General features: G+C 48.6%; 1 protein-coding gene across 4 annotated transcripts in view; it reads left to right on the forward strand.

Moving 5' to 3' along the window:
• Positions 1-12,899, forward strand: part of LOC140424847 (integrin beta-1-like) — a 169,610-nt gene that overhangs the window by 129,633 nt on the left and 27,078 nt on the right. For all 4 annotated transcript variants that reach the window (XM_072508341.1, XM_072508340.1, XM_072508339.1 and 1 more), the window contains exon 13: positions 4,562-4,784. In XM_072508341.1, the coding sequence (XP_072364442.1) occupies positions 4,562-4,784 (223 nt within the window). The remainder of the gene's footprint in view (positions 1-4,561; positions 4,785-12,899) is intronic.

Genomic DNA, 12,899 nt, shown 5'->3' on the forward strand with positions numbered 1-12,899 from the left:
CCTTCAGTACCTCCTGTGGCTTCGAGACATAGAGGAGCAGGTCACCTGCATAGAGTGAGACTCTGTGCTCTCTGTCTCCTCTCCGGATTCCCTTCCAACTTTTGCGTCCTGCAGGGCTATCGCCAGGGGTTCGATCGCTAGCGCCAACAAGAGTGGGGACAGGAGGCAGCCCTGTCTTCCTCTCTGTAGCTGGAAGTATTCAGAGCTGGTGGTGTTAGTTCGGACGCTCGCTTTGGGAGGGTTGTACAGGAGCCTCACCCAGGCAGTGAATCCCGCTCCTAGCCCAAACCGTTCCAGCACCTCGAGGAGGTAGCTCCATTCGACTCTGTCAAAGGCCTTTTCTACGTCCAGGGAGACTATCACCTCTGGTGTTCTCTCCCCGGGATGGGGAGGGGTCATTATCACATTCAGCAGCCGGCTGATGTTCGCTGTGAGCTGGCTACCCTTGACAAAGCCCGTTTGGTCCTCTGCGACCACCTCTGGTACGCAGCCCTCCAGCCTTTTGGCCAGGATCTTTACGCATCCACGTTCAGCAGTGAAATGGACCTGTATGATCCAAATTCTGTCAGGTCTTTATCTTTTTTGGGTATTAGTGAGATTGTGGCCTGCGCTAGCGTTGGGGGCAGGGTGCCCCCTGCCAGTGAGTCCATGAACATGTCCCTTAGGTGTGGGGCCAGGATTTGTGCGAATTTTTTGTAGAAGTCCACCGGGAATTCGTCTGGTCCCGGTGCCTTCCCGCCTGCGTGGAGCTGATGCTCTCCATGATTTCTCCCACGTCTATTGGTGCTTCCAGCTCCCCCCGTCTGTCTTCCCCCACCACTGGTAGTTCCAGTCTGTCTAGGAACTGTTTCATTCCCGCTTCCCCGCCGGGGGGCTCGGAGGTGTACAGTCCCCGGTAGAAGGTCTTGAATGCCCGATTGACCTCCTTTGGTTCTGTTACCAGTCTGTCTTTGCTATCCATAACCTGCGCTATTTCCCTCGTGGCTGCCTGCTTTCTCAGCTGGTGAGCCAATAGGCGGCCAGACTTGTGTTCGTACAAGGCCCCCCCCCCCCGTGTCTGGCGGAGTTGGTATACTGCTTTCTTAGTGGATAGCAGGTTAAAGTCCATTTGCAGCTTTTTTTTCTCTCCGCCAGCAGCCCTACGGTCGGGGCCTCGGAGTACTTTCTATCGACTTCCAGAATGGAGTCCACTAGCTGTTGCCTGGCCACCCTCTCTTCCCTATCGCTACTTGCCTTGTAGGCTATGTACAAGGGCCCGGCCTATCTCCAACCTCACATCCATATAATGTGGAGCGTGGTCGGAGATAACGATCGCGGAGTAGTCCGTTCCTGTGATCCCTGGAAGCACCGATTTCCCCACTGCAAAGAAGTCGAGACGGGTATACTTTGTGCAACTGCGAAAAGAACGAGAACTCCTTTACTCCCGGGTGCAGGACCCTCCATGGGTCCACCGCCCCCATCTGTTCCATGACGGCCCCTAGCTCCCTAGCCATGGCAGACTTTTTCCCCGCTGGGGTTTAATCGGTCGGTCAGTGGGTCCAGCACACAGTTAAAGTCGCCCCCCCCCATAATTAGTCGGTGTGTGTCAAGGTCGGGGATTTCCGCCATGGTCTTCTTTATGAATTCTGAGTTGTCCCAGTTGGGAGCATACACATTTACCAGTACAACAGGTGCCTCTTCCAGGACACCGCTGACCATGACCTACCGACCCCCTTGGCCGTAACTGTCTTAGTTCCCTTAAACCTTGTCCTTTTGCAAATGAATATTGCTACCCCCCTAGCCCTCGTCCCATAGCATGAGTGGTACATCTGTCCCACCCAACCCTTCCTTACCAGCAGTCGGTCCTTCTCCCTCAGGTGCGTCTCTTGTAGGTAGATTATGTCTGCTTTTAGGCTTCTTAGGTGGGCGAACACTCTGGATCTTTTCACTGGGCCGTTGAGTCCCCTTACATTCCAGGTATCAATCCTGGTGGGGGGTTTCTGGCCCCCCCGGTCCTGTGGGATCACCCATACTTACCTGGTGGATGCGCCCCTGCACTCCGGGGTTTCCCTTTGCTAGGCGGCTGTCCAAAATGGCCAAGATCGCCGCTCTGACCTTGGGGTCGGGCCCCAACGCTTGGGGGTTTCCATTTGCTCAGGGGGCACAAAATGTGGCCACCAGCTGTGTGCACGCCACGCGGGTGCGCCCTGCGCTCCGGGGTCTCCCTCCGCCCTGATGCCCTCTTGAGTGGCTGTTTGCGGCACCCTCTTGCTTCCTCGCCCTGCTCCATGCCCGCTGAGGCCTATGTCTGTACTGCTTCACTATCTCACCCTTCTTTTTGCTTCTCTTTTGTTCTGCGTTCTCCCCCAGACTCCTCTTTTCCCCCCCCACCACCCCCCCCCCCCCCCAGCCCCTGTCCCTTTGTCCCCTCCCTGCGTTCTCTCTCTTTTCCCCCCCCCCCCTTCTCCCTTCCTTGTGCCAGGCGCTCCCCCTCCCCTGAGAGGCGTGCCGCGGCCCTCCTTCCTTCCTGCCCTCCCATGCTGGCCCTCCTCGTTAGTACGGTGGCCCTCCTCCCAGTATTCGCCCAGTTCTGGCCCTGTTTAAACTTTCTCCTACTGGCCCTTGTCTCGCCCTCCTGTTTACTTTTCTCATCTTATTTCCCTCGCTCCACTCCTCCCCCATTACATTGAGAGAGGAGACGAGCTCTGAAACGAGACAGCATAGTCCCGCGCAAGGCATAAAACACATGTGCCCAGTTCATGAGTCCATTGTCCCTTTGCGATCTGTCCTCCGCTCTTTGTTCTGGTTTTCCCTTCCTTTTCCGTCCCCATGTCTTTCATTGTTGTTGCATGTGCTCCTCCCCCAACTTGTTCGCTCTAACGAACTCATCAGACGCTGCTGGGGTGTTAAAATACAGCTCTTTTTCCCTCAAATGTTACCCAGAGTTTGGCCAGGAATAATAGCAAATTTTACCTTGCTTTTGTGCAGGCTGATTTCGCCTTGTTAAATTCATTCCTTTTTTTTGGCCAGGTCCGCCCCAATGTCTTGATACACCCTTATGGTCTTCCCTTCCCACGTGCTCTATTTCATTTGCCGGACCCACTTTAGGATTCTCTCCCGGTCTTGGCACCGCTGCAGCTTTGCAATAATTGCTCTGGGCTGGTCCCCGGCTTTGGGCTTGGGTCAGAATGGCCTGTGTGCCCTATCTAATTCTGGTGGGTTTGGGAATACCTCCTTTCCCACTAGCTTGCCCATCATTTAGGTTATGTAGCCTGTTGGGTCTCTGCCCTCTATCCCCTCTGGCAGACACACTATTTTAAGGTTCTGCCGTCTGGACCTATTTTCCTGGTCCTCCATTTTCCCCCTTAGGCTCCCCTGTGCCGTTACTAACCTTTTGACCTCGGCTTCTAGGGTTATCACCCTGTCGCTCTGGTCCGAGCTGGCCCTCTCCAACTCCAGAATCGTTTTTTTCTGTGCCTTCACTTCCCTTTCCAGGCCTTCGATGGTCTGCTGCATTTTGTGCGTCGTCTCCTTCCATCATTGCTTGGAGCTCCGACCAGAGCGCCTCCTTTATGCTGGTCGCTGCGCCGTGCTCACGCTCCACTGCTTGGTCCGCCATCGTTTTCCCTTTCAGGCTCACCTGTACCTCCATCTCGTCTTGCGGGGCCGCCTGCCTGAGCAGCCGCCGCTCATGCGCCTTTCCCTCGCTGCTGCTGCTGCTTGCATCTCGCTGTCCCTTTGTCTTGACGTTTTTCTTTCCTCCAACCATCTGTCAGTCTCTCTTTCCCCGCTGCTGTTCCTTACCCTGAGGTTGCTCTCACTTCCCCGTTCCTCTGCTCTCCCGGGGTCTGCCTCGGGCTTCAGGTTTCCTTTTGTTTTTGTTGGGGGGGGGGGGTGGGTTGTTGTAGTTGGTTCCCTTCCTTCCTTTCTCTCTTTCCTTGTCTCTTTATTTATTGACTGACATTACTCAGTTCTGTAGTGGCTTGTTATGAGCTTTTTTTAATTAAAAAAAATTTAGAGTACCCAATTCATTTTTTCCAATTAAAGCGCAATTTAGCGTGGCCAATCCACCAACCCTGCGAAACTTAACATAATTTTGTTTTAAATTTGAAGGTTTTAAATATCTATTAACCACTTGAAAATGGACTTCAAAAGCCATAACTTTGTAAAACTATAAAACAGCAGGGAAGCCTGTTTTTAAACTCTACTAAGCCCAAGCCTTTGTATCCTCTTTTAGTTGAAGTTCAAACCTAGGAATGTGACCATGTTTCTATGTTCACTCTCTTGTGTAATTTTATATATTAAATATCCCAATGCATTGCAGAAAGGAATATTAAGACCTAAGTTTATACCCATAATTTCCCCAAAGCAAATTCACAATATCTGCTCTTTCTCCCAATTCTCTTAACCCAGCAGGCAACTACTGCATTTCCCTTAGAAGTGCACCGTAACCAACTCAACCAGGTATTTAATATTGCTCTGTTCCAAAAGTATGTCAACATGGCCGAGGTGAGGAGGTGGTCTGTAAAGCAAATGTTTGGAGATAAATTTTAAAACTTTTCTGAATTGTGATCTTTTACAGAAAATGGTGTTTGTAAGTGCCGCGTGTGTGAATGTTACTCCGGATTTTCTGGCAATGCCTGTGATTGCTCCTTGGATAATTCGACGTGTATTTCAAAGAATGGGCAGATGTGTAATGGGAGAGGTACATGTGAGTGTGGTCGCTGCAAATGCACTGATCTCAAATTCCAAGGATCTGCCTGTGAAATGTGTCCAACCTGTCCTGGAGCCTGTTTCGAACACAAGTAAGTATTTAAGTGATTGAAAGATATATAATCCAGTTTTACATAACTGTTTTGAACAATAATGCTTAATCTCCTCACCTGTATTAAGTTTAAAATCTGGGGGGGGATATCAAGACAGACATGTTTTCTACAAGTGTGTTAAAAGAAAGAGAGCAGCTAAATTAAGCACTGGTACCTTAAGAGGATGAGACTAGGGAAACCAGAAAATAACAGACACTTTAGACAAGCATTTTCTATCTGAGTTCACAGTAGAATACACAAAATGCAGTCTATTAACAACAGAAAGGCAAGAGTGGGGAAAAAAGGGAGGGAACCCCTGTGGTCGAGTGGTTAGGATTTGACACTCGCCACTGCAACCAGGCTTTGATTTCCAGCCAGGGTATGACATTTTCTTCAGCCATGACCTTAATTGAATGGTAGAGCAGGCTTGAGGGGCCACAAGCATCAGTACTATGACCTCAGCTATTTACAATCTATATTAACGACTTGGATGAAGAGACCAGATTAATGTATCTAAGTTTGCTAGGATACTCGCGCTCCTATTTCTTATGATCTTGTAATTATGATGATTAGAGAAAAAGTGCGAGACAAACTAACAGGACTAAAGGCTGAAAAGTGCCCGGGACCTGATGGCTTATTTCCTCGGGTCTTAAAGAAAGTGATTGCAAAGATAATGGATGCAATGGTTGTAATCTCCTGAATTTGTCTGGATTCTAAAAATGCTCCAGCAGTCTGGAAGACCACAAAAGTATCATCTCTATTCAAGAAAGTAGAGGGACAGAAAGCAGGAAGTTAGAAGCCAGTTAACTGAATGCCTTTCATTGGGGACTGCACCCCTTGGTCAAATCCAACCTGACACCGCACTGTAGGAGAGTATTTAAATGAGGATTTATTTGGGGGACGGAAGAAAAAAAATATTAAGAGGCAGCTCCCTGTAAAGGGCTGGCTAGCTTTGTGGGGTCGGGATGCTGGGTGTGGGGGGGTGGGGGAGAGGAACTGATTGACAAGCCGTAGGGAATGCATTCCTCCCGAAAATGCTTTGGTTTCCTTGGCGACGGTCGCTGGAAGACAGCCCTCATCTCCGCCCCACACACTATACAGTGCATGCGTATCATGTGATCCTTTGCATGGTCTCTCATCAAGGTGCCTGTATTGGGATTTTTAAAAATCACGTCAAGGGTCGACTACAGTACACAAATCATGTGCGTACATCACCGAAGACCTGTACAGCACTGGAAATTGTATGATGTGATGTGACGCAATTTTAAAATGTTTGGTATTTGCATTTGGTTCTACTGTGCTCTCTGGGAGTCTGGATTCCATCCTTAATAATTTAAAAGCACATAGGTAATTTAAACTGTGCTGCATTGTTCCCTGTGCAGTATTATAGAATTTTTCATCATTAGATTTACTGAATGTTTGAAACTTAATTTGAAAACACCCACTCATGATGTACATCTGTGTAACAGCGTTAAATTTGCATTTTCCATTCATGTTTTAGATTTGCATTTCAGATTAGTGGCCATTTTTTCTTTGACATGAAAATATAAATTTTACTGCCAGAATACTGATTTTTGGTATCTGGAATACTGATTTATGTTGGGAAAGGTTGGCAGCTCTGCCTACTAGTTACATCCTCAAAAAACTCTAATAAATTTGAATTACCGAGGGGGAGTGAGTTTAAGTACTGGCAGGTGTGGGGCATTGTGCTAGGAGCTAGCGACGTTCTCCCAACTACCGGAGTACAAGCTGCTGGAGAAGAAGCCCCCCCCCCCCCCGACCTGATGGATTATTTCCTCGGGTCTTAAAGAGACCGAGGGGGTGGAGGGCAATATCGGGAACATGAACGGGTGGTTTGGAGAGCAGGATAAGGCACTGGTGGAAAGGATTAAGTGGGAGGTGGAGTAGGGGAGGGAGATAGGATGGGAGCTCTAGTGTGAGGCAATGCAGCGAGTGAAATCAACTTCCTCCTGTGCTAGAATGAACTTGATTCAGTTTAAAGTGGTGCACAAGGTACACAAAGGTACACTTAAAAAGCAAGGTTAGGTGGGGTTACTGGATAGAGTGGAGGTGTGGGCTACTGGATAGGGTGAAGGATGCTCTTTCCAAGGGCTGGTGGTGACTCGATGGGCTGAATGGCCTCCTTCTGCACTGTAAATTCTATGGGGGGGAAAGGGGCCAATGTGGTAGCCTCCGCCTGTCTGATTTCCCGGCGATGGATTAGTTTAAGTTAGAGGTCGGATATGTCACTGGAGTTGCAGCCTGGCTGGGGGACCGGTATAAGTTCTCCGGGTTGAAAAGATTAAGTTTGCATTAAGGGATCAGAAGATGGTTTTGAGGTACGGTGGAGGCCATTCATGAAGATATTTGGGGAACTGTTCATCATTGGGGGGGTGGGGGGGGACTAAAAGTAGAAAAATGTACAAACTTTGTTTGATTGGAATGTGGTGTTAATGTTTATGTTAGGAATAAAATGTATATTTTCAAAAACAGCCATGATCTTATTAAATGGTGGAGCAGCTCAAAGATGCTGAGGGGTCTTTACAGAATAGATGCTGCGAGGATGTTTCCCTTCACTGGAGAATTTCAAACCGGGCACAGTTTAAAAATGAGGGATATCTCATTTAAGACAGATGAGGAGGAAATGTTTCTCTTCAGAGTCGTTCATCCTTGAAATTTTCTATGCCTGCAAGACAGATATCTTGATCTACAAAAGAGTCCAGGGTTATGAGGAGCATGCAGGAGAGTGGCATTGAGGCCATAATTAGATCAGCCCTATTGAAGGACTGAGGCTCCTCCTACTTCTAAAATCTTATCTAAGGAGAATTACATAGAGTTGCCCCTTGCTCTATTTTGATAGGAAAACATTGATTTTTTTCCACTGATTTTCAATCAGGTAAGGACTACATTGTACTCGCCTTGATTGAAGAATCATCTTTCAGAAGCTCTTGCAGTTGGCTTTTTTCTCCTATCTGCAACAAAAGTAGTAAATATCACTGTCAAAATAATCTGGTTAAAATTAAGACTGTGCTTGCATGTGAGAAACTAAAGTTGAAAACACTCACCAAGTTATTGATGGTTTGTGTATTTATACTAATAAAGATCCACAATGGGATCTTCAGAATATGTTTTGAGAAGACTTCCAAGTGTGATGCCATATAGCTAAGGTAGTTATTTCCTGTACACTGCTCTGAACCTCCACTTGTCACAATGCTGAATTGAAACTGAACCGTTCCACCACAACAAGCCATTCATGTTGCAGATATTACTGATGCAGCATTAACTACTTTTTCCCAAAGAGGTTGAGGTGTTTGGTCACTGCGAGACATAATGGCCAAGATTCTGCGATTAGCAAAGGAACCATGCTTTCTTTTCATTTCACCTAAAACTTTTACTGCAGTACTGGTGCATCCCAAACCTAGCTCACCCATCCTCTTGTATGCTGGCTACTTGTCCACTAATATCTCAAATTTTAAAATATCTTCCTCGTCTTTAAATCTATTCTGTGATCTCACTGCTCAATCACTGTAATTTTGTCCAGCCTTAATGTCCAAATCTTGGACTATCCATTCCTTTAACTTTGTCCTTCAGTTCATATTCCCCACCTTTGCCGCATAATTGACCGTCAGATCTACCCTCTAAGATCGTCTAAGTGTATTTAGGTTACCCATCTTTTTCTGATAGCCACAGGTTGGCTTACTGTCGGATAGTCTTCGATTGTTGCATATTAGAATGTAGCTTGCTGTTTTAACCAACTTCACCCTGAGTCAGCTTATCTACTACTGAAGTCCTCATTCATACCATTACTATCTCTAGACTGGAATATTCCAATACACTCTTGACTGGTCTCCCACATTCTGCTTCATAAGCTTGAGGTCATCTAAAACAGGGGCAGCACGGTAGCATAGTGGTTAGCACAATTGCTTCACAGCTCCAGGGTCCAAGGATCGATTCCTGACTTGGGTCACTGTCTGTGCGGAGTCTGCACGTTCTCCCCGTGTGTGCGTGGGTTTCCTCCGGGTACCCCGGTTTCCTCCCACAGTCCAAAGATGTGCAGGTTAGGTGGATTGGCCATGCTAAATTGCCCTTAGTATCCAAAATTGCCCTTGGTGTTGGGTGGGGTTACTGGGTTATGGGGATGGGGTGGGCTTGGGTGGGGTGCTCTTTCCAAGAGCCGGTGCAGATTCGATGGGCCGAATGGCCTCCTCCTGCACTGTAAATTCTATGAAAAGTCTCACCAAGTCCTGTGCACGTATTAAATGTAAAGTCGAGTTCCGGTGGCAGCCATGGAGTGAGTGGCCGAACATTTAGCAGCTCCCACTCAAGGCGTTTTTTTCAGTCCTTTCCCCGGTTGCTGGGCAGATGCTTTGGAGGAAAAGGGTGCAGAAGTGGTGGAGGAAGGTTATACTCCACTGTAGAGTCGGTGGATGGATCCGTGGACCAGGCGTGGGTTTAGAAGAAAGGAGCTGCGAGAGCCAGAAACTCTTTGTGCGACACAGGGAAAGATGAAGTACCAGCCAAATGATCGACGGAGCAGTTGGTAGACTTTCTGAACAAAACGTTCTGTCAGCAGAGAGGGAAGCTCAGGAGGACCTGCCGATGGTGGTAAACCTGCTGAAATCTTGGATCGACCGTGTGGAGCTGAGACTGGAGACCCAGAGCCAGGCAATCCAGAAGATGGAGGAGGCGGTGGGGGAGCACGAATAGCAGCTTACCTAGTTTGCGGCCGAAATTGGGGTGTTGAGGGAAACCCACAAGCAGCTCGAGGAGAAAGTGGAGGATTTGGAGAACCGCTTCCGAAGGCACAATTTGAGAATTGTGGAGATGCCAGAAGACATCGAGGGAGCGGAAGGAGGCTCTTATGTAGCCAAAATGCTGGAACGTCTAATGGAGGAGGAGGCCTTTGACCGGCCCCTGGATAGGGCACATAGGGCGCTGATGAGGAAGCCACCGAGGGCAATTGTGGTGAGGCTACATTGGTTCTTAGACAAAGAGAAGCTCTTGTGATGGGCCAGGCAGACGAGGAGATGTGCCTGGGACAGTAACGAGCTCCAGGTATACCAGGATCTAGGTGCGGAACTGACCAAGAAGAGAGCTAGATTCAACCAAGTCAAGACTGCCCTCTTTAAGAATGGGAAGAAGTTTGGGATTCTGTATCCAGCCCGCCTCTGGGTGACCACACGGCCGCGAGTATTATTTTGGAACACCGAGGAGGCAATCGAGTTTGAGGGACAATGAGCTGGCAGGAGAGGGAGGACATTGAATTTTGGAGGAGGTGTGGGTTTGTGCACTTGAGTTTAAAGGCAAATGTGGCATTTTTACAGGAAACTTATTTGAAGATCGGGGCCCAGATTAGGCGAAGGAAAAGGTAGGTGGACCAGGTCTTCCATTCAGGATTAGATATGAAGATGCGGGAGGGTGGCGGTATTGATAAATAAGCGGGTAGCATTTGAGGTGGGGATATAGTGGCAGATTTGGGGGGGAACGTTTGTGATGGTGTTCGGGAAATTGGGGGGGATGCCAGTGGTCTTGGTGAACGTCTATGCCCCAAATTATTGGGACAATGTCAAATTCATGAGGCGGGTGTTGGGGAAGATTCCAGACTTGGACTCGCACCGGCTGATTTTGTGGGTGGGGGGGTGGGCCTTTAATAAGGTTATTGAGCCGAGATTGGACAGGTCGAGTCTGCGATCTGGGAGGATGTCGGTGGTGGTGAGGGAGCTGGGGGGGGGGGGGGGGGGTTTAAGACCCGTGGAGGTTTGGGAGGCCAAGGGCGAAGGAATTTCCGTACTACTCCCATGTGCACAGCGTGTACTTGCGGATCAATTACTTTTTAAAAATAAATTTAGAGTACCCAATTCATTTTTTCCAATTCAGGGCAATTTAGCGTGGCCAATCCACCTACCCTGCACATCTTTGGGTTGTGGGGGCGAAACCCACACAAACACGAGGAGAATGTGCAAACTCCACACGGACTGTGACACAGAGCCGGGATCAAACCTGGGACCTCGGCGCCGTGAGACTGCAGTGCTACCACTGCGCCACCGTGCTGCCCTGGATCGATTACTTCTTGGTGGTTGAGACTCTGCTGCTGAGGGTAGTCGACTCGGGGTATTTGCCGATCGTGCTCTCTGACCATGTGCCATATTGGGTGGACTTGCAAGTGGACCGGGTGGGCCAGCGCCGGCAGTGGAGATTAGATGTGGGGTTGCTGGTGGGTGAGGGGCCGCTATTCGGGCGTATGTGGAGCTGAATGACATGGGTGAGGTTCTGGTCACCATGTTATGGGAGGCCCTTAGGTCAGTGGTCAGGGGGGAGTTTATATTGATCCAGGTACATAGGGAATAGGACAGAGCGAGCAGAGGTAGCTAGGCTGATGGATGAGATTCTGCGGGTTGACAGGAGGTACACTGAGACTCCAGAGGCTGGGTTGTTGAAGGAGTGTCAGAGGCTCCAGGTGGAGTTCGCTTGGTGTCTACAGAGAAGACAGTGGGGCAGTTTTGGAGGGCCAAGAGGACAGTATATGAATATGGGGAGAAGGCGAATAAGATGTTGGCTCACCAACTTGGGGAGCAGGGCGCGGCGAGGGAGTTCGGAAAGGTGAAGGATGGAAGGGGAAGAGTGGTTTTGGACCCGATAAGGGTGAATGGGATTTTTGAGGAATTCTATAAGAGGTTGTATGAGTCGGAGCCTCCGGCTGGGGGAGAGGGAATGTGGTGATTTTTGGATGGGTTAGAGTTCTCCAAGGTCGTGGAGGGCCTGGTAGAGGGACTGAGAACACCCATTGGACGGGCGGAGGAGATGGAGGGTATGGGCGATGCAGGCAGGGAAGGTCCCGAGCCCAGATGGGTTCCTGGTAGGATTTTATAAAATTTCGGGGGATCTGGGGCGCCTGCTGGTAAGGGCACATAATGAGGGAAAGGAGAAGGAGGAGCTTCCCCCATGTTATTACAGGCTTCAATATCCTTAATTTGCAACAAAAAAAAAACTAACTACTGAACTAAGTAGAGGAGTAACTAAACCTGAGGACAGAGACTAGTATTTAGCATTTAATTTTACAGTAAAAATCTTGCACCAGGGATCATTTGGTTAATTGTAACTTACTCTAATAATGATTTAAGTTTTTATTTTGAATTAATTAACTAGTGCTTAAATGTCACTCAGCGGGGTGCAGTGCTCTAACTGTTAGATGTGGGAGATCCGTGACGCTTCCAGCGTTCCGGTCAACTATGTCTGCAGGAAGTGTGACCAATGGCAGCTCCTCACCGCCTGGTTCGGTTGGAGCAGCAGTTGGGTGCACTTAGGAGCATGCAGATGGCGAAAAGCATCATAGATAGGAGTTATAGCGACGTGGTCACACCCAAGGTGCAGGCAGACAGATGGGTGACCGCTAGATAATGCAGGAATCCCTGTGGCTGTTCCCCCTCTCTAGCAAGTATACCATTTTGGATACTGTTGGGGGGGAGATAGCCTATCGGGGAAAACAACAACAGCCAGAACAGTGGCACCACAACTGGCTCTGCTGCTCAGCAGGGGAGGGCAAAGTGCAAGAGAGCAATAGTTATAGGGGGTTCTATAATAAGGGGCACAGATAGGTGCTTCTGTGGATGTGAAAGAGACTCCAGGGTGGTATGATGGAGGTAGGGGAGGCTCTAAATGAATAATGTGCTTCAGTATTCACTAGAGAGAGGGACCTTGTTGCTCATGAAAACAGTATGAACCAGGTTAATAGACTTGAATAGGTTGATATTAAGAAGGAGGATGTGCTGGAAATTTTGAAAAGCACCAGGATAGATAAGTCCCCTGGCCAGACAGGATATACCCAAGGTTATTACGGGAAGCAAGGGAGGAGATTGCTACGCCGTTGGCAATGATCTTTGCGTCCTCACTCTCCACTGGAATAGTACAGGATGATTGGAAAAAGACGAATGTTGTTCCCCTGTTCAAGAAAGGGAATAAGGAAATCCCTGGGAATTACAGACCAGTCAGTCTTACATCTGTGGTGAGCAATATATTGGAAAGGATTCTGAGAGATAAGATTTATGATTATTTAGAAAAGCATAGTTTGATTAAAGATAGTCAGCATGGCTTTGTGAGGGACAGGTCATGCCTCAT

Source organism: Scyliorhinus torazame, chromosome 6 (genome assembly GCF_047496885.1).
Source record: "Scyliorhinus torazame isolate Kashiwa2021f chromosome 6, sScyTor2.1, whole genome shotgun sequence".
NCBI classification, from domain to species: Eukaryota; Metazoa; Chordata; class Chondrichthyes; order Carcharhiniformes; family Scyliorhinidae; genus Scyliorhinus; species Scyliorhinus torazame.